The 27,516-nt window shown below is 39.1% G+C and overlaps 1 protein-coding gene across 2 annotated transcripts in view; it reads left to right on the top strand.

The window, feature by feature from the left end:
* Positions 1 to 24,569, top strand: part of anxa11a (annexin A11a) — a 33,674-nt gene extending 9,105 nt beyond the window's left edge. The window contains exons 2-15 of one of the 2 annotated variants that reach the window (XM_060925811.1): positions 2,181 to 2,432; positions 5,059 to 5,123; positions 8,250 to 8,555; positions 8,676 to 8,763; positions 9,057 to 9,151; positions 9,416 to 9,529; positions 12,417 to 12,507; positions 12,620 to 12,699; positions 12,893 to 12,949; positions 13,039 to 13,132; positions 16,439 to 16,534; positions 19,546 to 19,604; positions 19,704 to 19,826; positions 22,661 to 24,569. In XM_060925811.1, the coding sequence (XP_060781794.1) occupies positions 2,189 to 2,432; positions 5,059 to 5,123; positions 8,250 to 8,555; positions 8,676 to 8,763; positions 9,057 to 9,151; positions 9,416 to 9,529; positions 12,417 to 12,507; positions 12,620 to 12,699; positions 12,893 to 12,949; positions 13,039 to 13,132; positions 16,439 to 16,534; positions 19,546 to 19,604; positions 19,704 to 19,826; positions 22,661 to 22,720 (1,572 nt within the window). In that variant the 5' untranslated portion in view covers positions 2,181 to 2,188 and the 3' untranslated portion in view covers positions 22,721 to 24,569. Of the gene's footprint in view, positions 1 to 2,180; positions 2,433 to 5,058; positions 5,124 to 8,129; positions 8,556 to 8,675; positions 8,764 to 9,056; positions 9,152 to 9,415; positions 9,530 to 12,416; positions 12,508 to 12,619; positions 12,700 to 12,892; positions 12,950 to 13,038; positions 13,133 to 16,438; positions 16,535 to 19,545; positions 19,605 to 19,703; positions 19,827 to 22,660 lie in introns of both variants that reach the window. The other variant, XM_060925809.1, reaches the window with a different exon arrangement.
* Positions 24,570 to 27,516: the final 2,947 nt, after the last annotated feature.

Here is a 27,516-nt window from a genome sequence, read left to right as displayed (position 1 = left end):
GGGGCTGTAGTTAGATGCGACCAAACTCTTCCGCGTTTTTCCTGTTTACATAGGTTTATATGACCAGTGATATGAAACATGTTCAGTTAAAAAAATTGAAACGTAGCGATTTTCTATGCTATGGAAAGTCCGCACTATAATGACAGGCGTACTAACACCTTCTGCGCGCTTCGGCAGCGCATTGATATGGAGCTCAGATATCAATGCGCTGCCGAAGCGCGCAGAAGGTGTTAGTACGCCTGTCATTATAGTGCAGACTTTCCATAGCATAGAAAATCGCTACGTTTCAATTTGTGTAACTGAACTTGTTTCATGTCACTGGTCATATAAACCTATGTAAACAGGAAAAACGCGGAAGAGTTTGGTCACATCTAACTACAGCCCCAAAAAATACCGTTGGCCATACTGAGCCTAGCTACATTGCTAACAGGAGTGACAGCGCATCTGACTGCGTCTGACTGACTGGGAGGTCGCGCAAAGCTCGGATAGGTACGGAGCAGCTCGTCTCAATTCAGGTAAGAGCATATTTCATTATGGAAATACGGTGGACTGTTCCTTTAAAACGCCGGAAAATGACTCCACAGGCGGAACAGTTTGAATCCACCAGGGCCCACGTATTCAACCCAGTACGTATCTGATCCGGTGCTGTGTAAACATTGAGGAACGAGGATACGCAGTGCTGAGCTCTAGCTGACGTCGTCATTGGACAACGTCACTGTGACATCCACCTTCCTGATTCGCTGGCGTTGGTCATGCCACGTTGGTCATGTGAATGAGCAATACAGGAAGTGTGTTGAGGAAGTCATTAAGTGAATGAGCAATACAGGAAGTGTGTTGGTTACCGTAGCACTAAATAGTCTTGTTGTAATCGCAAAAAATGGCCGTTCTGCGAGGTGAAGAGTGTACCGAACACTGTTAGATCCTTCTAGCATAAACACGAAGGCCATACACGGTGTAAAAAAAAGCGTCATTGTAGTACTAGTACCGCCGATAACAGACTGGCATACTTCATTTTTTACAACGACATCCTTCCACTTGCAAGTGGTGAGTGACGTGCGCATGCCCGATATGCACTGGGATCATGTGATGTGCCGTCTAATTAGTCATGTGATTAGCGTATCCGTGTATTGGCGTTGCTGTGTGCACGGGGAACGGTTTTGTTGCGGGCACAGAAATTTTGTGTGTGTACGCGAATCGTTTTAAAAACGTTAATCTGATGATCCGCTGATTCGAAATAATGTAAACAGGGCCTTAAAGACTGAAACTGTGTCTGAGTCCCAAACACTAATTGGAAGGCTGTTCCATAATTGTGAGGCTTTGTAAGAGAAAGCTGTGCCCCCTGCTGTTGCCTTCATTACTATAGGTACCAACAAAAGGCCTGCACCTTTTGATCAAAGTCGGTGTGACGAGTTGTAAAAGGCTAAAAGTTTGCTCAGGTATTGTGATGTGAGACTATTCTGTGCATTATAGGACCGTAATAATAATTTATAATCAATGTAAAATTTAACTGGGGGCCAGTGCAGTGTGGATAAGGTAGTGGTGATGTGGTTATATCGTCTAAGAACGATACATTTTTCTTCTGCTGCTTTTCTTTCAACTTTAGTTCCTACCTACGTTGTTAGTTTTTAGAGCAACTCCAGCAACATATTTTGCTGTTGTCACGCCCATGTGTTTTAAACACCTTCTGCAACAGCAGCTGATGCGGAACGCCTACTTATCACTGGGGAGGTGAGATCACCGGTGTGAAAACACAATAGCGCATTGATCTGTCATTAAAAGTATTTATAGAGGTGTGTATTTCGGTCACTTTTAGAGTCCAACTCAACTTTTTTCTCACACCTTTGTTTTCTCACATCTTTGTTTTCTGCATGTGTTTAAATGTGAGGAGGGAAGTAGTACAGTAAGTTAAAAGCTCACTGAAGCATTCTAACTAGCATAATGTTAATAAGTGATCGATTTAATCCTCAATATTTGTACAAAATGTGCCAGAAATGTAACATTACTTTTGTTTAAATTCAGAAAACATAAAAATAAGACATAATACAGTATAATATATTTTTAATTTTTCAAGAAATTTGTTGGTTAGCTCTTTTCACCTACATGGTTATTTCTATTTACCAAATGCCAGGGCTTATATCATAGTAATAAGCGTGTAACATTTTATTCTGTCTTCATTTCAGAATAAAAGATGAGTTATCCTGGTTACCCTCCTCAGGCCGGTGGTTATCCTCCTCAGGCCGGTGGCTACCCTCCACAGGATGGTGGATATCCTTCCCAGCCAGGAATGTATCCTCCTCAAGCAGGAGGTTATCCTCCTCAAGCAGGAGGTTATCCTCCTCAAGCAGGAGGATACCCTCCTCAAGCAGGAGGATACCCGCCCCAGCCTGGTGCTTACCCAGGCCAACCAGGAGTTTTTCCTCCCCTCCCCTCAGGTACGTCATTCTCAGAGTAACATGGCATGTAATAAATAGCGCTAAACCAGTGGAAACCTCTGCTAGTAAGTGACGCACTCGCTGTGCTAGTTTCTAATTTAGCATGTGGCTGACTGCCAGATTTGTGTTTGTGTGGCCAGGCACCATATGGATTATATTAAGCAGTTGTGTATTGCAAAACATGCGTCTGCTGAGAAGAATGAACATTGTTGCTTATGGTGTGTCATAGATTCCTAATAGGTGCATCAACTTTTGAACTTGTGTGACAGGTTTATGTTCAGAGCTTTTCTGACAGAAATAAACGGTTGTATTCTTTATAAACCATACTCGTAAGATTTATGAGCCATTCCACCGAATCGGTGCCATTTCCGTCCCTAGAAAATTATATGTATAAATGCGCATAAAAATGTACTTTAAAATACATTTCTTTATTCCACAGAATGTCCTGCACATTGATCTGATTTCAAATTTAAGATATATAATTGTAAGGATTAATAAAAACTACCTAAAACACTGAAAAATAGCATGTGTTACCTGTCCCCGCACTCTATACTTAACTATGAAATATTATGATTAAAATCCTTCAGAAACAGTATTTCTTTTGCACTGTTGTGTGACTCCATATCCTATCCATAGTTTAAATATATTTTTTTCATAAGAAATCCACAATATCTTAGTTAAAATACACATTTTAGTCATGTCCCTGGGTTTTCACTCAGCCCTGTTACCCAAACATATTACCCCATCTGACAAATTTGGCACATTCCATAAATCACATGCTCAACAGGAAGTTACATCAGTTGTGTCTTCTGAAGGCCATGGGAAGACTAAAAGTTAGTTCTCTCATTTACTTTTCTGTATATTTGATGATTTTTTAACTTTGACTGATAAGGTCAATGTCAACATACTGTCCTGTTACTTAAATTATTTCTTAGATGATATTTGTTGATTTTAAAAATACAGATTTTTGGTAAATCACTAGAATGTGCTAAGTGTGGTCATGCTATTAGCAATGACGCCATGTGGCTTAATTCCGTGTATTAGCTAATCCTAGGCTAAAAACTCAGTCCTGTTACTTTCAGAGTTTTGGTAACAGGACTGAAAAAAATGCAGCCATCTTTGACTTCCAAACCTTGTAACGTAGCCTGAGGTTGACCAATACACATTTTGAATAGTTAAATATGTGTGTTATTATAATCAGTGTTGAAAAGATATAACAAATTAAGTTTAATTTGGGAATGGTACAAGAAGCAAATGGCACCCATTCGGTGGAATGTCCCTTATATATCACAATTAGTTTTATTCATGATTTTATTATAATATATTTCGTTTTTATTACATTTCTATTTGCTACTTTTTGATCTTACAATTTTTGATGTATGTGTTTTGTGTTAAAGTGCATATCACGGGTAAATTCAGGAGCAAGATCAATGTAATTCTCCTATTTTATATTAAACTTTGGTCAAATATCTGTCACATTTTGCATTTTGTGCAATTTTTTTACCTTGCGCAATACCAGAAACATTCAGTTGAAATCAAGCCACTTGAGATGAATTGGTCCACCTCTGAAAAAACTTGGCATTTGGATTTCCCCGGAAACGTTGATTTTTGTGACATCGCGTGCGGAACACCTCCTTCTGAATCCTACGTCAGCGCTGGTTTGTTTATGAGAAAACAACCTGGTGGTTTTCTACAAATTTCTTCAATGTTATCACGTAATTATTAAAATGGTTAACAGATGTATTGTAGGAGGGTGTAGCAACACCAATCTTGATGGGATTAGTACTCATCGTTTCCTAAAAGACCGGACAATGAGAGAGAAATGGGAGCGCTTGGTCTACACAGGCTGTGCACTGAAACCGTGCAAAGCTCTCGCAGCCTGCTGGCGCTTCCGCAGGTAACGTCACGAATCTGGCTCCAGACTCCCTTGGGATTTTTCCAGAAGTGTTTTGTTATTTTATTTTTTTCTGCTGTAGACAGATGGCCTTGTGCAAAATTACCCTTCTGGATGAGTGTGTAAAGGGACATACTTTCATATTAAAAAAAAAAAAAACACGAAATTGGTCCAGAATATGCCCTTTAAGTTTAAAATCTAGCTTAGCTGTAATGCTAAAGGTTTTTAATTTCTTTGGTATCTGGTTTTTGTTTTCATGAGGGGTTGATAATGACTTCCTGATGTCAGTGAAGCTGAAAACCTCTCGTAGTTCTGGTTTTGAGATGGAGGAGGTGAATAGCCATCTTTAGACATCAGACGGTTTCATCAGATGCAGTTTGTTTTCTGTCCTTGACTGCTCGATCTTATAAAAGACCAGTACAGGAACTGTTACTTGAACAGAGGCATCAAGTGGTAAACTGATAGTGATGGACAACAAAAACTCTATCTATCTATCTATCTATCTATCTATCTATCTATCTATCTATCTATCTATCTATCTATCTATCTATCTATCTATCTATCTATCTATCTATCTATCTATCTATCTATCTATCTATCTATCTATCTATCTATCTATCTATCTATCTATCACTTATTTAGCTTAACTATACCTATACTGATAGAGCTTTGCCTCCTTGCATGGAAGTTTTAAAACTTTAAAATTTTTGATATTTTGCTGTGTATTTGCAGGTGGATGGGGAGCTCCTGGTGCTCCAGGAATGCCTGGATTTAATCCAGGCAACCTGCCTGCAATGGTACGTTTCATCACTGTGATAAAATGTTCTGAAATCCAGTACAGATACTGCAATAGAAAATCATGCTCTCTATTTTTCTGCTCTGTCTCATTGTATTTTGTGTGGATTATGTAAGGAATAGCACACAACAAACTGTGCTGTTATATGGGGAAAAAAATCTGTCGGAGTAGTGTGATAGGCTCAGTGCAAAGCAGATTGTTTTTGTATAGCAGCATGGTATAGCCTAGTGTGTTATTCAACTTGTACTACAGCGTTTTGCTAAAGATTACTATTTGTAGTTCATTAATGAGTGACTTATTGCCCTTTTTAACTGTTTATATTTACATTTAATTGTATGGTATGTCCACAAGACAAAATAGTCCCTGTCATCGCTTACATAATAATAATAATAATAATAATAATATATCTTTATTCACGAGATAAAAAATACATACCAAGTGTAACAATATGACAATATAAATGACAGAAATGCATAAATGTAAACCTAATCAAAAACCTACAGTACATCAACTTGTACTTAAAAATTAATCTATTAAAAAAAAAACATTCCTAAAACGCTCTGTGTTTATTCTAGGCATAACGCTGGATCTGTTGCTTAGGTGCGCAGAAGATTCCTTTACCTTAGGCAACAAGCTGAATAGTGGATGATCTGTGACATTAAACTTAAACAGTCAGTGGTCACATTTTTCAGGAAGACTAAAAATATCAAAATGAGTTGAAGTGTAATGTCGTTTAAAACATCTAGTTAAAAATTGTTGTATAATAGTAAGATCAGACTGACTAGCAGCAATCACCGGTAAACCGTAAAGCAATTTAGAAAGAACAATGGAATTAAAAAGGTGATCTGTTTCCAATTGCGAGTATCCTTCCTTACGAAGGCTTCTAATCATAGACGTTTATTATTGAATATTATATATTACAGAAATTATGACTCTCTCACCAGCCTCTCCTCTATTCTGTCTTTTGAAGTTTAAAAAAAAATGCAGCTTGTCATTTTACCAAGAAATCAGAATGCATTATTGCTCTTAGTTTATGGAGAGCATCCACTGTACAAGTCCCTGTGTATGAGCTGTTATAATAGAAACAATAACATATTAGAACAAGCACATTTAATATAAATGTATTGTTCATGTTACACCTGGAACGACTATGCTGTTTTAAAAAATGAATCCACACCTTCTGATTTGAGAATTCAACTGCACTGTAGTATAATTGGAATTAATGCATTTTTTTTTCCCATAAATATGTTCCATACTGATGTAATGGTATAGACAAAATCTGTAATTTATGAAAAATTACAAATAGTACACTGGATCAATTGTTGTACCACTCATTACGAAGCATAGACTCCCTAATGCTTATTGAATTTCATATTTTACCTTTTTGTGATCTAGTTAATGTCCTTTAAAAAAAAAGAGAGAGAATTCTGGGAAGTTTAAAAAGAAGTCTGATCTGGAATTGTTTTTATGAGTAAAGCCAAGAGCTCAGTAGAAGGCAGTACATTGTGTGTTAATTTACTTCTAGAGCTTTTTTTTTTTTTTTTTGCATACTTGCATTTCCAAGTTAATTGCTTAATTTTGGATTAGGTTCATGTAAGACAGGAATTTTAAACATTTAATGAAATTACTAAAAAGGGCATTATTCACAGGTGTTGATTTAATATATACAAATGCTAAGTGGTATGATTTATTTAACAGCCAGTCTGAAAACCAGCTGTCAACCGCAGACCTTTTCACATTTCCCCTTCAAACCACGTCTTCATCCTTTCTTGATAACTGCAGGCTGACCTCTAATCTTTGCTTTGAATTTGAAAACACTACAGAGTGGTTATGATACAACTGCAGACCTTTCTGTCCAAGCATAATCTCTGTGCTCCCTCCTAAAAAGGTTACTGCATGCTTTTGCACCTTCATCAGACGATAGTCATCCGTCAACTTCCTGCTGATGCACTTACTATTTTCCATCTCCTTCACTGTGATGCTGCTTTTGAGATTATAAATCAGAACATATGTCTGTTTCTTCCTTCTTTAGTCGATATTGTATGTAGAACCCTTACTTAATTTCAAATATATTCATATATCTGATGGAATTTCACAATGTATAGAAAAGCATACTCCTCTGCACCTCTTAAATCCAGGGGTTGGATATGGGTGATGTAATATGTATATTCTGTACTTTGATTTTCTAGCCATTGTATACAGGGTGTTTCCAAAAAAAATTATTATTCGAGATGTAAATATCCCAGAAACTACATAGTCTAGGCAAATGAAACTGAACAGGCTTAATGTTGAGCAATATAAGATTTATTCCTCAAAATTTGAAAGAGAAATTCAGAGGTATGTGGATTCCATGAACGATTTCACAAATTTTCAATATGTGCGCTGCCTGAGACACAGACAGCGTTCCTCTTTGAGCTTTTTGTGCCGTGTCTTAATATGCATTGCAGTTGGTGCATTTTTAGAGAATTCTCTCATAAATGCACGCTGCACAGTCTTGTTCGAGTGTACTCTAACACACACAAGGCCTTTTCTTTTCCAGTGAATGGCATTTCTATACCTAAAGAGAGAAAACCATTAAACATAAAATTTTGACCTGTTTCCACACACGCTGTTAAAAATTTGAGGTCAATTGAACGAGAATTGGCAAAGTTATTAGATTGTGAAATATCAGATTTTTTTGGAAACACCCTGTACAAAACCAAAACAACAAATTGATATATACAGTCTGTATATTAATCTCTTAAACCTGAGGTTTAAATTCAAGTCCCACTGAAACCGAAAATTATGCGTAGATGTCAGTGTTTTGCTGGACGCAAAACACGAAACTATAGGAGTAGAATTGTTCCTCATCATGCTTCCACAATCTTTTCAAAATGCATGTCTCTCCATGTGATCATTTCAAAGCTGTGTGTATGTTTAATCATCCACTGCACATCCTCCTGTGAATTGTCCAGCTTGCACTTTGCTCTGTGCTTTTTTTTATTGCCTTTAAATCCTTTCATCCCAGGCAAATGCAATCTCTGCTGCTTTGAGCGGGTTTAATCCAAATCCATCCGTGTTCCCTCAAGTACCTACTGGGGGTCCTATGCCCTACCCTAACCAACAGCCCTTTGGCCTGTCCCCTCAGCCAGGAGGAGCCATGCCACAGGCACCAGGCATGGGCTATCCAGGAGGGCCAGCTCCAGGCCAGTCCATGCCAGGCTACCCACAAGCCCCATCACCTAATCCGTCCATGCCAGGCTACCCACAAGCCCCATCACCTAATCCATCCATGCCAGGCTACCCACAAGCCCCGTCAGCCAATCCGTCCATGCCTGGTTACCCACAAGGTCCATCACTGAATCCGTCCGTACCTAACTACCCAAATGTGCCTGGAACCAATCCATCCATGCCCGTATATGGAGGAGGAGCACCCGTGGTTCCTGGTTTGAATGTAAGAATATGCATTTGTAAAAAATTTTTTTTTGTATAATTTCCTATTGAACCAGTAATTTTGTATAATCTTGTCATTTTGTTTTGCTCTATTCCTTTTCGTTATTGTTTTTGTGTTTAGCGGGGATTCAGAGGAACCATCACAGATTTTCCTGGAGCAGACCCATTAAAAGATGTAGAGGTTCTCAGGAAGGCCATGAAGGGCTTTGGTGAATATCTTATATACACTTCTTTTTAACGTACATTCTTCTGCACAACCTGTTCTGTCATCACACACGCCACTGCATTAGCACTGGACATTTTGATTTTGGGGAATTTTACTACAAGAATTATACACTCTATAACTATCTATTAGTGATAAATAAAGAACTTGAACTTCATAAGAGGTCCAAGTAAGTGGTTTCTGTACATTTTGTACAGGTTGTTTTTTTGCTAATTTGTTCGTGCAGTTTCCACAGACAACAGAAGATCCCTGAATTCTGAATTTGACATGTTTCAACAGGCACTGATGAGCAGGCTATAATTAATCTTCTTGGAAGTCGTTCCAACAGGCAGCGTGTTCCTCTTCTGGTTACATACAAGACTGCCTATGGGAAGGTAATTCTCAAATTTCTTGTAAGAATCTTCTGAATGCTTATTGCATTTATTACTGCTCTTTAATTAATGCTTAAATACCCTTTCATTTCATACACTGAAAATTTTAATAGTTTAATCTGAAGACAGAGAACTGCAATGTGGCAGGTAGTGTTGAACCTCTATCCCCTTCTCCCCATAGTTTCCAGCATGCAGTCATTTAACTGCTCAAATGTACAGAAAGATTACAGCTGTAGTTGATCATCCGCATACTGCTTGTTTTTTCAGGACTTGGTGAAGGATTTGAAGTCCGAGCTTTCTGGGAACTTTGAGAAATTGGTTTTGGCCATGCTGAAGACTCCTGCTCAGTTTGCTGCACAGGAGCTCAAAGATGCCATCAAGGTTTGTATATGATTTCACAATTAAAATATTTTGGGGGAAAAAATTGACTTGTGCATAAAGTTCACTTTATACCACAGCGCTTCTTAATTCTGATTGGTCAGAATGTTGATTAATGTTGTATGACAGCAGCTCTGATGCTCATTTTATTACATTCTAGTTTCTATACTAACAGCTCCTACACAGGGACTTGTATAATCTAAACCAAATAATACAACCCCGATTCCAAAAAAGTTGGGACAAAGTACAAATTGTAAATAAAAACGGAATGCAATAATTTACAAATCTCAAAAACTGATATTGTATTCACAGTAGAACATAGACAACATATCAAATGCAGAAAGTGAGACATTTTGAAATTTCATGCCAAATATTGGCTCATTTGAAATTTCATGACCGCAACACATCTCAAAAAAGTTGGGACAGGGGCAATAAGAGGCTGGAAAAGTTAAAGGTACAAAAAAGAAACAGCTGGAGGACCAAATTGCAACTCATTAGGTCAATTGGCAATAGGTCATTAACATGACTGGGGTATAAAAACAGCATCTTGGAGTGGCAGCAGCTCTCAGAAGTAAAGATGGGAAGAGGATCACCAATCCCCCTAATTCTGCACTGACAAATAGTGGAGCAATATCAGAAAGGAGTTCAACAGTGTAAAATTGCAAAGAGTTTGAACATATCATCTACAGTGCATAATATCATCAAAAGATTCAGAGAATCTGGAAGAATCTCTGTGCGTAAGGGTCAAGGCCAGAAAACCATACTGGGTGCCCGTGATCTTCGGGCCCTTAGACGGCACTGCATCACATACAGGCATGCTTCTGTATTGGAAATCACAAAATGGGCTCAGGAATATTTCCAGAGAACATTATCTGTGAACACAATTCACCATGCCATCCGCCGTTGCCAGCTAAAACTCTATAGTTCAAAGAAGAAGCCGTATCTAAACATGATCCAGAAGCGCAGACGTCTTCTCTGGGCCAAGGCTCATTTAAAATGGACTGTGGCAAAGTGGAAAACTGTTCTGTGGTCAGACGAATCAAAATTTGAAGTTCTTTATGGAAATCAGGGACGCCGTGTCATTCGGACGAAAGAGGAGAAGGATGACCCAAGTTGTTATCAGTGCTCAGTTCAGAAGTCTGCATCTCTGATGGTATGGGGTTGCATTAGTGCGTGTGGCATGGGCAGCTTACACATCTGGAAAGACACCATCAATGCTGAAAGGTATATCCAGGTTCTAGAGCAACATATGCTCCCATCCAGATGACGTCTCTTTCAGGGAAGACCTTGCATTTTCCAACATGACAATGCCAAACCACATACTGCATCAATTACAGCATCATGGCTGCGTAGAAGAAGGGTCCGGGTACTGAACTGGCCAGCCTGCAGTCCAGATCTTTCACCTATAGAAAACATTTGGCGCATCATAAAATGGAAGATACGACAAAAAAGACCTAAGACAGTTGAGCAGCTAGAATCCTACGTTAGACAAGAATGGGTTAACATTCCTATCCCTAAACTTGAGCAACTTGTCTCCTCAGTCCCCAGACGTTTACAGACTGTTGTAAAGAGAAAAGGGGATGTCTCACAGGGATGTCCCAACTTTTTTGAGATGTGTTGTTGTCATGAAATTTAAAATCACCTAATTTTTCTCTTTAAATGATACATTTTCTCAGTTTAAACATTTGATATGTCATCTATGTTCTATTCTGAATAAAATACGGAATTTTGAAACTTCCACATCATTGCATTCCGTTTTTATTTACAATTTGTACTTTGTCCCAACTTTTTGGGAATCGGGGTTGTAAACAGTTTAAACATATTTGAAAAGAAAACCTTCTAATTGCTGATATGGTGACATTTTCTGTAAGGAGATTTTTAACGTTTTTGGAGAGGGCCTCCACTGTTTTGCGTCATGGGAAAGTCTTCAGGACTTTGTATTTTCCCTTTTATTTGTTAACATGACAAGTTTTGTTGTTAAAAAGAGAGATTAGTAAGGGACTGACTGTTTATAGCTGCTATAATGTATGTGATCGCAGGATCGACCCTATTTCACAGTTGCCTACATTATTAAATCTACCAATAAATGTTAATTCCTTAATAAATTTATGATTGTAATCATAGCTGTGGTATAAGTGGAATAAAACAGTTTCGGAATGTGCTGTTGTTGGATATTAAGCAGCTTCAGGGGGGCATTCCATCACCCTGGGCTTGATTATTTTCCTATCAGCACACCCTGTCATGTTTTATTTCTTATATATTTGTTTTACAATGAGGTTGTGTAGTCGTGTTCAGAGAAAGAGGGGGGAAAAAGTGCTGCACTGTGTACAAAGTTTCAATTTTTGAGGATCCTTACATTTGAAATCAAGGGTGTAGATGTATACATGTGGAAAATATTTCTACCACAAATTTTATGTTAATTTATATTCATTTTGAATGCCCTCATGAGGAGGCGATTTGTTATGGCAGCTGACATTCGGTTACAGCTACGTATATGTGCACTGTAGATGTGTTCTGTAACTAAGCATAGTACACAATAAAAGGTATGTGATGATGAATAATTATTTTTTTAAAATACTTTTTGTATGTCACGTAGTTCCATGTGTGTTCTGGATGTTGTTTCAAAGTTTTGGTGTCTTCAGTATTGTTCTGCAGTGTAGAAAATGGTAATACCAAAAAAAAAAACCCTGATACAAGTCACTGATACTGTATAAATCACTTAAGGATTTAATTTGCACTTTTGAAAATCTACCTCTTCCCTTGGTTCATTGCACATCTTGTGTTCATTGTTTTTGTGCACTACTGTATTTGTCTATTGTCTTTTGTGTTGGTATAATTTTAAAAAAATGAATAATTTTATCATTTAACCTTTGATTATGGGATTGGACAGGGAGCAGGGACTGATGAGGCCTGTCTGATTGAGATCCTGTCGTCTCGTACCAACGCAGAGATCAGAGAAATCAATCAAGTCTACAAAGCTGGTTTGTTCCTATGCAACATTACACCCAAAAAATGCTAGATGTGAACGTCTCCTCATGCCACTGACATGTCTGAAACTGAGCCAGTTAATGAACTTCTTCAAATGTGTTACAGAATACAAGAAATCACTGGAGGATGCAATTAGTGGAGATACATCAGGACATTTTCGCAGACTGCTCATCTCTCTTGCTCAGGTACGCTAGGGGCTGTTTTTCAGTGGCAACTCCAAAGGAAAGGAAATCTTTCTAACCCTTTAGCAGTTCCTTATAGAGGTTTTGTGTTGTAACATTAACATGATACAATTCATTCATAACATTTAAAATATTACTCGTATCATCTTTTAAAATGTCTCAGTATTTTTTTTTTTTTTAAACACACATCTCATAGGGCAATCGTGATGAGAGAGAGACTGTGGATATATCATTAGCCAAACAAGATGCTCAGGTAATGACTGACTTTTTTTTTTTTAACGATAATTTTTTTTTTTATTCTGAAGGATCACACCCTGTACACACTGTACTCTTCTTCTTTAGACTCTCTATCAGGCTGGGGAAAATAAACTGGGCACAGACGAGTCCAAGTTTAACGCCATACTGTGTGCCCGAAGCAAATCTCACCTTCGAGCAGGTAACTGAGTCATTTTTGTAACATCCTGACAGTAAGTGAGAATTATTCCATATTGTTATGAAAATAAATTCAAAGGTAATACAGGTTTTTGGATGGGGACTGAGCACAGTTGACTTTGAACAGTTTGACTTGTCACTATCATAAAATCAAGCTTTCTCCATGATGTGGTGAAAGTTCACAGCAGTTGAGTCTTTACTAGAGAAACCACAATCAGTTTCACACCTGTCCTGGTGAGTGTTCTGGGTAAAACCTCTGTACCAGTGGAAAATTTATGGTTTATTTGGTTTAAAGCATATCTAGTTGTTTGTGGCAATATACAAAATAACCTGCTTATTGTCACGCTAATTTCTGATGTCAAAGCAGTGATTTGCATCCCCAAATTCTCTAAAAGATTGTGGCCTTTGGGCACATTTAACTGTCTAAAAATTTGGCTAGATTTCTCCATACAAAAACACCAACAAAGTCAAAGAATAGTTGAATGTAATTTGTTTTTAAATATTACTAAGTAAAATGAGTAAAAATTTACTTAAATTCCTCACTTTTTAAGAGAAGAGTTACAAAGCCTTTATTGTCATTATAGCGATACACGTCACTGATGTTCATATCGTCATATCTCCTAGTTTGGAAGGAAGCTCAGGTTACCATGGTATGGTATTCCTATAGGGTTTTGGGTTGATGCCCAACTGTAGCACCTTAGCATTGCTGGGATTTCAGTAGCCTTAATGGCTGAACCACTGCCGCCCAAAACATGCAGCTTTGTTTCCATGTTTACAGAACTCACAGTTTACAGATTTATACATGAATGAAGATAAAGCTGTGCACTTTATTGGAATTTGCTGCCTTGCATCATTTATGATAATGAGTTTAGAAATTTTTTATTTTTTATATATGCTATCCAAAATCACTGGATACGCGTAATTGTGTGCTCTGATTGATTGGCTATACTACTGCTAGGATATCAGCTCATATACTGTGAGTAGAGAAAAACAAAATGGCAGAGCGTGTTGCTGAATCAGCTGAGGATGAAATAAAAACTCCACTCAAAAACAAAACCCCCCAAAATTATCGTCTTTAAAAGAAACAGAAATGGCTAAAGTCACTCCACAAAACTGAGCCGTACATGAGCCGATCGCCGACGAGGCACGTAGCACCGGGTTGGCTATAAGCCATGTAGGACGAGATTGAGTGGAATAATGGTTTTATTATATCCACATTCACTGGATTTTTAAGAAACCCAGCACGTTTTTGGTTTTTTTTTTGTTTGTTTTTGTTTTGTTTGTTTTTCCTCAATATCGCCTGTTCCACACTCCAGCCCAGTCGGTGGCGGTAATGCACCTTTAAAAAATCCTAAAGAAGAAGAACCCCCCCCCCCCCCCCCCCCCCAAAAAAAGCAACAAAATATGGAATAAAGGTATTTGTTGGTTAGAACATATATATTTCCCCCCCACCCAAGAATTATCTCATTTTTCACAAATTGCTACTGTCATTTCACCGGTTTCTTTACATTCTAAGTGGAAAGGATTTTGTCGGACGTTTTGTATAAAGTTTTTTTTTTTTTAAGTTTTTTTTTTTTTTAAGTTTTTTTTGGGGGCGGCACGGTGGTGTAGTGGTTAGCGCTGTCGCCTCACAGCAAGAAGGTCCTGGGTTCGAGCCCCGTGGCCGGCGAGGGCCTTTCTGTGTGGAGTTTGCATGTTCTCCCCGTGTCCGCGTGGGTTTCCTCCGGGTGCTCCGGTTTCCCCCACAGTCCAAAGACATGCAGGTTAGGTTAACTGGTGACTCTAAATTGACCGTAGGTGTGAATGGTTGTCTGTGTCTATGTGTCAGCCCTGTGATGACCTGGCGACTTGTCCAGGGTGTACCCCGCCTTTCGCCCGTAGTCAGCTGGGATAGGCTCCAGCTTGCCTGCGACCCTGTAGAAGGATAAAGCGGCTAGAGATAATGAGATGAGATGAGGGTTTTTTTGGGCTTTTTCCACCTTTATTGGATAGGACAGCGTAGAGACAGGAAATGAGCAGGAGAGAGACGGGGAGGGATTGGGAAATGACCTCAGGTCGGAATCGAACCCGGGTCCCCGGATTTATGGTATGGCGCCTTATCCACCTGAGCCACGACGCCCCGTATAAAGTTTTTTTGTTCATCAAGTTTGCAAAAAATAAAAGTGCTCTGTTTCTCAAAATCCAGTGACTGTGGATATAATAAAACCGTTATTCCACTCAATCTCGTCCTACATGGCTTATAGCCAACTCAGTGCTACACGCCTTGCCGGCTATCAGCTCATGTATGGCTCAGTTTTGTGGAATGACTGTTAAATAAATATATACCATCTAATTATTAGTGGCCATGGGACAAATTTAGGGTGGCACGGTGGTGCAGTGGTGAGCACCATCCCCTCACAGCAAGAAGGTTCTGAGTTTGAACCTCGTGGCCAACTGAGGCCTTTCTGTGTGGAGTTTGCATAGTTTCTTCCCACAGTGCAAAGACATGAGGATGTCCTAGCTATTCTAACTTGCCCATACGTGTGAGTGTGAATGGTGGTTTGTCTCTGTGTTAGCCCTGTGATTAGATGAGTGACCTGCCCAGGGTGTACTCCGCCTCTTGTCCGAAGTCGGCTGGGATCGGCTCCAGCTTCCCCCGCAACCCTGACAGGCAAGCGATAGAGATAATGGCTGGATGGAACAGATTTACTTCAAAAATGTATAGTTTTGAACAAAATTAGTCTTTGTTCTAATTACAAGTTATTTAGTAGATTAGTCATTTATTCATAAATTATATAAAGTAAGCAACAATAAAAATGCATTCATACATATCACTACTGATTTTGAGCTTTCTTTTATAAACGTTACCAATAACTACACACACATACATAACAGGTGGTACTTGCTGTGTTGACCATGTTTGCATGGTTTTATTGTTTCCATGCCTGGAAATCTAGTCCCAATCATAGCACTGTTGCCAAAACAGTTTATTAATTATCCAAGGACCAGCATAATGTCAGAGTTTCCAAACAAATAGATAAATTATGGGCTTGTTAGACGAGTTTGTTGGTATAAACAAGGACCTGAAGTTTTGCTCTTCTTTTGGTCATCAGCTGTTGTGTCTTTTGCTAATATAATAATTTCACCAAAAGATGCCACAGTATTAAAGTGTTTCAAAGTATTAATAGTATGAAGTCGCTGCCATTCTTGCTCAATGCCATAATTGAAGCAAAATCTTTTGTTTTTTATTTATATTGGGGCAGACATGCAGCATGAATGAGTGTTTTTCGACACGACTAAAGTTTTAAGAACTGCGTGTGTGTTTGCGCAGTGTTCCAGGAATACCAAAGCATGTGTGGCCGAGACATTGAGAAGAGTATCGAGAGGGAGATGTCTGGAGATCTGGAGAGTGGCATGCTGGCTGTTGGTAAGACGTTTTAACTTTGCTCACCCGGTTTCTCTCACCATGGCTGGATAATGAAACTATACAATATAATAAATATAAATTTGAAATGTAAATTTCATATACTTTTTGTATCTGCCTAACTTGCACACATTCACGAGTGTATTTTGTGTGTATACAGTTCAGGGCTTTCCCCAAAGCACGGACACGCGGCGCTCCGCCACACTGTGCAGCATCAATGCCACGCTGTCACTTGCACACCAAAAAAAATCGATACCATGAATTGAACAATGCCGAGTACTTTCCGCACCTAAATATCTCCTATTCCCCTCTGAAAATGAGTAATAACTATAGAAACAGGAACATATTGTAATCTATAGATCTAGACTATCCTGGTACTCAACCCAGAAGTGAAAATAAAGGGTTTCACTGCATGCACTGACTGCCATTCGCAACCATACATAAAAACGTTCTAGGCGCTGGCCACGAGAGGGCACAGTTGTGAATTTACCTCGATTCTGTTCCTGGCATCCTGGAACCGGACAATGAAGAGGCGTGCTACAAAGTGTTTTCATTTCAAATCTAATTTTGCCCCTTGCATATTTGACAAGGTAAAAAACAGTAAATTTAATAATGTTGAATTGTCCCTAAATCAGCCCTAGACGCCACCAGAATGCACCATTTGAAGTCTCTAATTTCAAAATTTTCCGGGGCAGCATGCCCCTGGACCCCCACTAGCAGCCTTCAGGGCCCTCTAGGCCGGGCCACATCAGTAGCACCGCTCTGAGATTTTTTTTTTTTTTCTGAGGAAAGCCCTGCAGTTACTGACAGTTTGTCAGATGCTAGCGTTTTTAAACACTTTGCGCTGACTGGCAACTTTCTTGGTCCACCCTGTAGTACAGAGCCGGCCCGTGGCATAGGCAATATAGGCAAATGCTAAGGGCGCTGCGTCCATCCAGGGGCGCAGAAACGGGGGGAGAAAAATGATGACTTCCACTATTCTGAAAACGAGTCAGCATTATAATGTCTTAGTCTAATTTAATTGTACAGCAAAGCATGTAGTCAGGGTGCGATTTGTCAAAAAAAGCGGGGTGGGGTGGGGTGGTGGTTGTTAATCATGAAACAATAAGCGCTCAACAGTGGTTCGCCCTGTCTATAGTGTGTCTTCGGGCGCGCAAGTGCGCGTCCGCGGCTATTCTCTGTTTTGGCCATGTAATAGCCTAAGTGTTGTTGGCTAAAGAGTGTTTTTGCATAACGTTGATAACTGACATAGATCTGTTGCTTGTTTTGAATATGGCTGCACTTGGAGCAGTCTGTCGGTGTCGTTGAGCAGTCTGGGCTGAAGTAAAGGTCTTTTATGCACCGAACACGTTTCGCAGCGAGATATTCCAATGGTGCCTGGCACGTTTTTTTTTTAAATAAAACAAAGTTGCTTTGTTGATCTGTGTTCTCATTAAAATGACAGTTTAGCAGCTCATTCAAGCAACCATGTTGCGAAGAGCTTCCTGGAGGAAAATATAATAAACGCGTTTAAAACAAGAAACAATCTCAGTGCGTCAAGACTGCAGGGAAACGAAACAAGCACTCAGATGTGTTCTCTTTACAAATAGCATAAATGGCACAGTTTCTCTCCTGTAAAGGAAGAAGACACAAAAGCAACTCACCGAGTGGGTGGTGAAGAATTCAGTAAATAATAATAATTATTATTATCATTAATAGACCTGTTACTTTCCCAAGGCGCCCCCTCTCGTCCGACCAGGCTTTACATATGCTAGACTACTACTTGGGGAGGATGGTCGTGCTTTAATGCAAGCTGAAAAAATGTCAAAATGCCTTATTTATATTGCATTTACGAATTACAATACTTGTTTACATTTTTTATTTTGGGAGTACTGTAAATGTAATACTTTATGTAAGCCATTTATATTATGTTTCATATATTCAGTTCATATTTTGCATTTGTTTCTTTTTTAATTCAGTATTAAATATTTTGAATGTGCAATTTCTTTATTTAATGCCTTTAATTAAGTATTTTGAACGTGCAATTTTTTTGTTTAAATAAAAGAATGTTTTAAGACAAAGCTATTCAATTTCTTGTTAGTATAGATACACTATCAGTGGCTTTAACTGGTGTTGGGGAGGGGGCGCCACCTAAAATCTTGCCTAGGGTGTCAAATTGGTAAGGGCCGGGCCTGCTGTAGTATAGTTAAAAAATACAGTGCCTGTTTTCCAAAGCAGAATTTGTTTTATTCAACTCTCTATCTGTGTCAATTTCTGACCACAGTGCCACTGTTGGCAAGATATTTTTGGTTAACGTCCTGTTCTCGAACTGTAGACAACATGTAAACTGTATACAAAGTGTACCTGTGGTTGGTTTATTGCTTAAATAGCCAGTGAGTGTAATTATCAGCTAGGTGTACCTAATAAACCGCCACATAAGAGTATGTCACGAAATAGATTATACAGCACATATGTCATGGTGAAGTGAAGTACTGTATAGTTATCATGACATCAGAATATTTTGATATGATCATACCTTCGTATGTAACCTTGTAGAACACAAAAATGAGTCCCTTTAGAGAAATAATCTCACATTATTATTTTTTTTTGTGATTAATGTATTTGCTTTAACTATTTTGTGTTTCTCAAATTGTCCTCTACCCTGCTGTCCACCCTCAGGCTAAGGGTAATTTGCTAAGCCACACACTGAGTTCATCACCGCTATGATTGATATTCTCCTTGTCACACGTTGCTGTGTTCTGCCTTTTTCCTGAGTGTGCAATGCATGGATTGTGTGTTTCTGTATGTTTCTCATTGAACCCCTCTCATATTTGAAGTGTATGCTTTTTTTGTGTGTTTCTGTACATCTCTCCTGGCTGAGTTTTGGTTAGTTTTAATGTTAACTGCTGTTTTATAAACCACTCCGATGTTTCTTTCTTCATCCAGTCAGTCGTCATTGTACAGTTTTAGTATTTCTGATTGACAGTGTACTGGAAATATTTGAAAGTGTCAAACCTAAAATGTCTTGTTTGCAGTGAAGTGCATTAAAGACACACCAGCCTACTTTGCTGAGAGACTCTACAAATCCATGAAGGTAAGACTCTTCATTCTAAGGCTGTGCAACTTGAGACAAAAGCTTCACTTTGAGTCCGAGCTGTGTAACTAAAGTTAAAGTGTTATCTGGTGTGTGCAGGGACTGGGAACCAAAGACCGCACCCTGGTCCGCATTATGGTGTCTCGCTCAGAGGTAGACATGTTGGACATCCGCCAGGCATATGTGAGGACGTATGGCAAGTCTCTCTACACGGACATTTCTGTAAGTAAACTCTTTCTCTAATGCTCCTGCACCCTCACTACTCTTTATAAGTTTAATGAAGAACAACAACTTTATTTATCACACGTACACTTAAGCACGGTGAAATTCCTCTCTGCATTTAACCCATCTGAAGCAGTGAACACACACACGCATGAGCAATGAGCACACACACATACCCAGAGCAGTGGGCAGCTACAGTGGTGTATGAAAGTTTGTGAACCCTTTAGAATTTTCTATATTTCTGCATAAATATGACCTAAAACATTATCAGATTTTCACACAAGTCCTAAAAGTAGATAAAGAGAACCCAGTTAAGCAAATGAGACAAAAATATAATACTTGGTCATTTATTTATTGAGGAAAATGATCCAATATTACATATCTGTGAGTGGCAAAAGTATGCGAACCTCTAGGATTAGCAATTAATTTGAAGGTGAAATTAGTGTCAGGTGTTTTCAATCAATGGGATGACAATCAGGTGTGAGTGGGCGCCCTGTTTTATTTAAAGAACAGGGATCTATCAAAGTCTGATCTTCACAACACGTTTGTGGAAGTGTATCATGGCACGAACAAAGGAGATTTCTGAGGACCTCAGAAAAAGCGTTGTTGATGCTCATCAGGCTGGAAAAGGTGAAAAAACCATCTCTAAAGAGTTTGGACTCCACCAATCCACAGTCAGACAGATTGTGTACAAATGGAGGAAATTCAAGACCATTGTTACCCTCCCCAGGAGTGGTCACGCAACAAAGATCACTCCAAGAGCAAGGCGTGTAATAGTCGGCGAGGTCACAAAGGACCCCAGGGTAACTTCTAAGCAACTGAAGGCCTCTCTCACATTGGCTAATGTTAATGTTCATGAATCCACCATCAGAAGAACACTGAACAACAATGGTGTGCATGGTAGGGTTGCAAGGAGAAAGCCACTGCTCTCCAAAAAGAACATTGCTGCTCATCTACAGTTTGCTAAAGATCACGTGGACAAGCCAGAAGGCTATTGGAAAATGTTTTGTGAATGGATGAGACCAAAATAGAACTTTTTGGTTTAAATGAGAAGCGTTATGTTTGGAGAAAGGAAAACACTGCATTCCAGCATAAGAACCTTATCCCATCTGTGAAACATGGTGGTGGTAGTATCATGGATTGGGCCTGTTTTGCTGTATCTGGGCCAGGACGGCTTGCCATCATTGATGGAACAACGAATTCTGAATTATACCAGCGAATTCTAAAGGAAAATGTCAGGACATCTGCCCATGAACCGAATCTCAAGAGAAGGTGGGTCATGCAGCAAGACAACAACCCGAAGTACACAAGTCGTTCTACCAAAGAATGGTTAAAGAAGAATAAAGTTTTTCGATTACATTCATTATGTCTTATATTGAATATTGTTAGTTTTTCTTTTTTATCAGACATCTAATTTTTTAGGTTTGTTTACTTGACATGTTTCGACGTACGACTGTCGTCTTCCTCAGAGTGTCACCGGATGTTATTGGTGACGCAACTTTTATCAGCTGATGTTTCCGAAGGCGTGGCCTTCCTGTCTGGATTGACAGGTCGGTCACGCCTTCTACTGTCAGGGGACTGACAGTAGAAGGCATGACCGACCTGTCAATCCAGACAGGAAGGCCACGCCTTCGGAAACATCAGCTGATAAAAGATGCGTCACCAATAATATCCGGTGACACTCTGAGGAAGACGACAGTCGTACGTCGAAACATGTCAGGTAAACAAACCTAAAAAATTAGATGTCTGATAAAACTAACAATAAGAATAAAGTTAATGTTTTGGAATGGCCAAGTCAAAGTCCAGACTTTAATCCAATTGAAATGTTGTGGAAGGACCTGAAGCGAGCAGTTCATGTGAGGAAACCCACCAACATCCCAGAGTTGAAGCTGTTCTGTACGGAGGAATGGGCTAAAATTCCTCCAAGCCGGTGTGCAGGACTGATCAACAGTTACCGGAAACGTTTAGTTGCAGTTATTGCTGCACAAGGGGGTCACACCAGATACTGAAAGCAGAGGTTCACATACTTTTGCCCCTCACAGATATGTAATATTGGATCATTTTCCTCAATAAATAAATGACCAAGTATAATATTTTTGTCTCGTTTGTTTAACTGGGTTCTCTTTATCTACTTTTAGGACCTGTGTGAAAATCTGATGTTTTAGGTCATATTTATGCAGAAATGTAGAGAATTCTAAAGGGTTCACAAACTTTCAAGACCACTGTATGCTACAGTGCCCGGGGAGCAGTTGAGGGTTAGGTCCCTCACTCAAGGGCACTTCAGCCCAAGGCTGCTCCATATTAACCTAACCTGCATGTCTTTGGACTGTGGGGGAAACCGGAGCACCTGGAGGAAACCCACACAGACACAGGGAAAACATGGAAACTCCGCACAGAAAGGCCCTCGCCAGCCCCGGGGCTCGAACCCAGAACCTTCTTGCTGTGAGGCAACAGCGCTAACCACTACACCACCGTGCTGCCCAGTGTGTGTGTGTGTGTTTTTGTTTTGTTTTTTTGTCCTTTCTGTTGCCGGACACACTAAATTTATTTACACCATTTTAAAAAGTCTAATATGTCGTAGAAGACACCAGGAATAATAATAATAATGTGGAATAGAAATTAATAATTATGTATACGTATGTGAATGTCCATGTTTAATTCTCAGACCATTATTAAATGTGTGCAATTTTGCTGTGATCCCCAAATCTAATTTACTGTCTCTTCTATCCATGGTCATTGTAAAGTTAATGATTTGACCAAGCTATAATAAGGTTGTATATACATTAGTGCAGTCTTTGATGTGTTTTAATAGTGTATGATTTCTGGGTTTGCAGGGAGACACTTCTGGCGATTACAAGAAATTGCTGTTGAAGCTTTGTGGTGGAAGTGATTAAGAAGCTGCAGCTTTTGTCACACTGAAGAAGATAAAAGTGTGTGCCATACGGTGTTCATACAAACAATGAGGCAGGTCACCACAATACGAGTCCACTTGGTCAAAAAAAGAGAAGTTGTTTGATTCAATATTCTAAATCTTGGGTAATAAAGTTGAATTATCTTCAAAATAAGTTGCATTTTGAAAAGAAGTTAAAAATAAGTTACGTTTGGTGCAGCCAATCCAGAGAAATTGGCAGACATGTTTTTAAGGTATCGTCATCTTAACAGAAAATCAAGTTTGGAGAAAAACAGTGATAAACATTGTGATGTATAAACTAAAATTAAAGCATGGCACACATTTATTTGGCCAACTAAGTCATATATTTTATAGGTAGCTTGACAGTAAAATATTATCTCATCTCATTATCTGTAGCCGCTTTATCCTGTTCTACAGGGTCGCAGGCAAGCTGGAGCCTATCCCAGCTGACTACGGGCGAAAGGCGGGGTACACCCTGGACAAGTCGCCACAGGTCATCACAGGGCTGACACATAGACACAGACAACCATTCACACTCACACCTACGGTCAATTTAGAGTCACCAGTTAACCTAACCTGCATGTCTTTGGACTGTGGGGGAAACCGGAGCACCCGGAGGAAACCCACGCGGACACGGGAAGAACATGCAAACTCCGCACAGAAAGGCCCTTGCCGGCCACGGGGCTCGAACCCAGGACCTTCTTGCTGTGAGGCGACAGCGCTAACCACTACACCACCGTGCCGCCCGTAAAATATTATGGTGAAAGATATTTTATAGGTTAAGGAATATATTTACAGCAAAAGATAAAAGATTTATGGGTCAGGGTTTTTTTTTTTTTTGGGACACACTCTCGTTTCAAATCACTTTGCCTCGGAAACTGGACTCGTTTTGTGGTGACGCCCCATGTATTGTCCTACTCTGAAAATGCTCTTATCTACATTTGCATGTTGTTGCCATAATTATGTAATTGCATATACTGCATAATGTCATGTACAAGATATCTGTGCTGTATTTTTATGTAAATCTTTATTTTATAAAAAAGCAGCCCATATTTTTTCCTTTAACTGGGCAATTATTTTGCATATATTACACAATAAGAAATAAGTGAAATAAGCACTTAGAAATAAGCACTGTTATTGATTGGTTGATTCTTTTTTTATTTTTTTTAATGAGATGGGAGGGATGCACTGATCCCATTTTTCCGTTTTTGATCCAATATCAAGATGCTGGTACCCAGTGCTGATCCAATACACCTGCTCTTTGTAAATGAGTGACTTTTTGCTGTCACTCATTCAGTCATCATTTACTTTAATGGCATAAAATGTCAGCGGACTGGATATGAAAACATCTGATCTAATGAAATCAGTTGAATAAAGTTGAATCTGATTCAGTGTCAGTGTTTCACACCAATATCAGCCGTGATACCGTACCAGCACTCCATATCAGATAGGTGCATCCCTATTAAATGGTTTTATTTTATAGAGATTTATACTATCAGCTAAATACCAAATAAAGATTTTTTTAAAATGTTGTTTACCATGTTCAGGAATTGTAGAAACGACACCAATAACAAGAAAGGGTCAGTAGAAACAGTCTCTGCTATGGCCTGTTGTAACACCAATTCTGAGTTATGCCATACTCTGGGATCTAAGTGTGCAGAGCAAAATGGAAGTTAGTGTATGCTTTATCATGGATTTAAAAAATAAAAAATGGAATGTGATTTACTGCTTTTTGTGCTTAACATTTTACTTGATTGGTTTATGTATTCGTTTTGTTGTATACTCAAAATAGACACTGCTGGAAAAAGAAATAAAAATCAAGCTTTATATGACTTGTGGTTGAGCTACTGATTTGTTTATGTAATGGAAAGCTGATCCCTGACGCACGATATCGTTTTAAACTCCAAGGACAAAATGGATTCACAAGAAATGGTTAGCATCATTTCGAACAGTGACCCTTCTACATTCACTATATTTACCTTGTGAGTGTAGCACGATGTCAACTCAAAACCAGAGGTGGACAGTAACGAAGTACATTTACTTGAGTATTGTACTTATAGTGGTGCTTGAAAGTTTGTGAACCCTTTAGAATTTTCTATATTTCTGCATAAATATGACCTAAAACAACATCAGATTTTCACACAAGTCCTAAAAGTAGATAAAGAGAACCCAGTTAAACAAATGAGACAAAAATATTATACTTGGCCACTTATTTATTGAGGAAAATGATCCAATATTACATATCTGTGAGTGGCAAAAGTATGTGAACCTCTAGGATTAGCAATTAATTTGAAGGTGAAATTAGAGACAGGTGTTTTCAATCAACGGGATGACAATCAGGTGTGAGTGGGCGCCCTGTTTTATTTAAAGAACAGGGATCTATCAAAGTCTGATCTTCACAACACATGTTTGTGGAAGTGTATCATGGCACGAACAAAGGAGATTTCTGAGGACCTCAGAAAAAGCGTTGTTGATGCTCATCAGGCTGGAAAAGGTGAAAAAAACATCTCTAAAGAGTTTGGACTCCACCAATCCACAGTCAGACAGATTGTGTACAAATGGAGGAAATTCAAGACCATTGTTACCCAGGAGTGGTCACCCAACAAAGATCACTCCAAGAGCAAGGCGTGTAATAGTTGGCGAGGTCACAAAGGACCCCAGGGTAACTTCTAAGCAACTGAAGGCCTCTCTCACATTGGCTAATGTTAATGTTCATGAGTCCACCATCAGGAGAACACTGAACAACAATGGTGTGCATGGCAGGGTTGCAAGGAGAAGCCACTGCTCTCCAAAAAGAATATTGCTGCTCGTCTGCAGTTTGCTAAAGATCACGTGAACAATCCAGAAGGCTATTGGAAAAATGTTTTGTGGATGGATGAGACAAAAATAGAATATTTGGTTTAAATGAGAAGTGTTATGTTTGGAGAAAGGAAAACACTGCATTCCAGCATAAGAACCTTATCCCATCTGTGAAACATGGTGGTGGTAGTATCACGGTTTGGACTTGTTTTGCTGCATCTGGTCCAGGATGGCTTGCCATCGTTGATGGAACAATGAATTCTGAATTATACCAGCGAATTCTAAAGGAAAATGTCAGGACATCTGTCCATGAACTGAATCTCAAAAGAAGGTGGTTCATGCAGCAAGACAACAACCCTAAGCACACAAGTCGTTCTACCAAAGAATGGTTAAAGAAGAATAAAGTTAATGTTTTGGAATGGCCAAGTCAAAGCCCTGATCTTAATCCATTCGAAATGTTGTGGAAGGACCTGAAGCAAGCAGTTCATGTGAGGAAACCCACCAACATCCCAGAGTTGAAGCTGTTCTGTACGGAGGAATGGGCTAAAATTCCTCCAAGCCAGTGTGCAGGACTGATCAACAGTTACCGCAAACGTTTAGTTGCAGTTATTGCTGCACAAGGGGGTCACACCAGATACTGAAAGCAAAGGTTCACATACTTTTGCCACTCACAGATATGTAATATTGGATCATTTTCTTCAATAAATAAATGACCAAGTACAATATTTTTTGTCTCATTTGTTTAACTGGGTTCTCTTTATCTACTTTTAGGACTCGTGTGAAAATCTGATGATGTTTTAGGTCATTTTTATGCAGAAATATAGAAAATTCTAAAGGGTTCACAAACTTTCAAGCACCACTGTAAGTACACTTTTTGAGTATCTGTCCTTTGAGTATTTTTTTGGGGGGAAATTTATGACTTTTAACTTCACTACATTTGAAAAGCAAATATCGTACTTTTCAGCCCACTACATTTCTATCAGGGTCCTCGTTACTATGAAGCAGCTTTGAAAGTGGATGTTTTTTTTTCTTTTCTAAAACGTGACCGTGTCACCTGCGAAAAAAACAGAGACCGACGATCAGTAATCACTAGGGTTACGTCATGTCTATAGACTATAAAATCAAGTTCAATGATTTCTCCGCAGCATTATTTAACACGATCAGTTGATGGCAGAATGGAAAGAGGCGGTTCTTCTAGGGAACGCACACACCCATGGCCATACCTGGAACCCATGTTTCGGTTTTCGGAAAGGAATAAAGAGTCGTTTGGTTTTAAATGTTTGCCTAAAACGAACCACATCACGGCCTACAAAAACTCGCCGTCCAACCTGCGGAAGCATATTGAGGTATATAAACGTTTTATTCCAAGAGAAAGCTTGCAATGAAGTTGTCTGTGCTTTTAGAGCTAGCGATAACATTGCAATAGCTGTGCAGTCTGGTTAGTCAAATGACTTTCTATGGATTTGCCCGCCAAGTTGCCATCGCCTTGTCCACGGCTAATGTTTACACATAGCTAGTTAACTTGGACACTGTTAGTTAGCATGTAAAAATGGAGTTACGCTAACGTGAATAACATTAACTTATCTGAAGTCCTTTCAGAAATATGTTTTAGCATAATCTTGCCAAATAAACAATGTAGAAATCTTTCTTTTCTAGTTGCGTTAGCTACCCAATATGATTTCGAGTTTGAAAAGAGTTTGCTAGCATGTCAGGTGGAGCTTCGCTGACTAGCTAGCTAGCTTAACGTTAAACCACCATGATGCACAGCATGCATTCATTTTGTGAGTTCACATTTCTGTCTTTGGTAACGGCATTAGGTTTTGTAAGCATTGTGGCAACAATGCGTTGATAGAAAATGTACTTTTAATACTTAAGTATTTTTAAAAGCAAGTACTTCAGTACTTTAACTTAAGTTGACTGTACAACTTTCACTTGTATCGGAGTAACATTTGACCAGTGGGATCTGTACTTTGACTTAAG

This window comes from Neoarius graeffei, chromosome 7 (assembly GCF_027579695.1).
Source record: "Neoarius graeffei isolate fNeoGra1 chromosome 7, fNeoGra1.pri, whole genome shotgun sequence".
NCBI classification, from domain to species: Eukaryota; Metazoa; Chordata; class Actinopteri; order Siluriformes; family Ariidae; genus Neoarius; species Neoarius graeffei.
The sequence above is the reverse complement of the archived record's forward strand: the minus strand, read 5'-3'. Positions and strand labels throughout refer to the sequence as shown.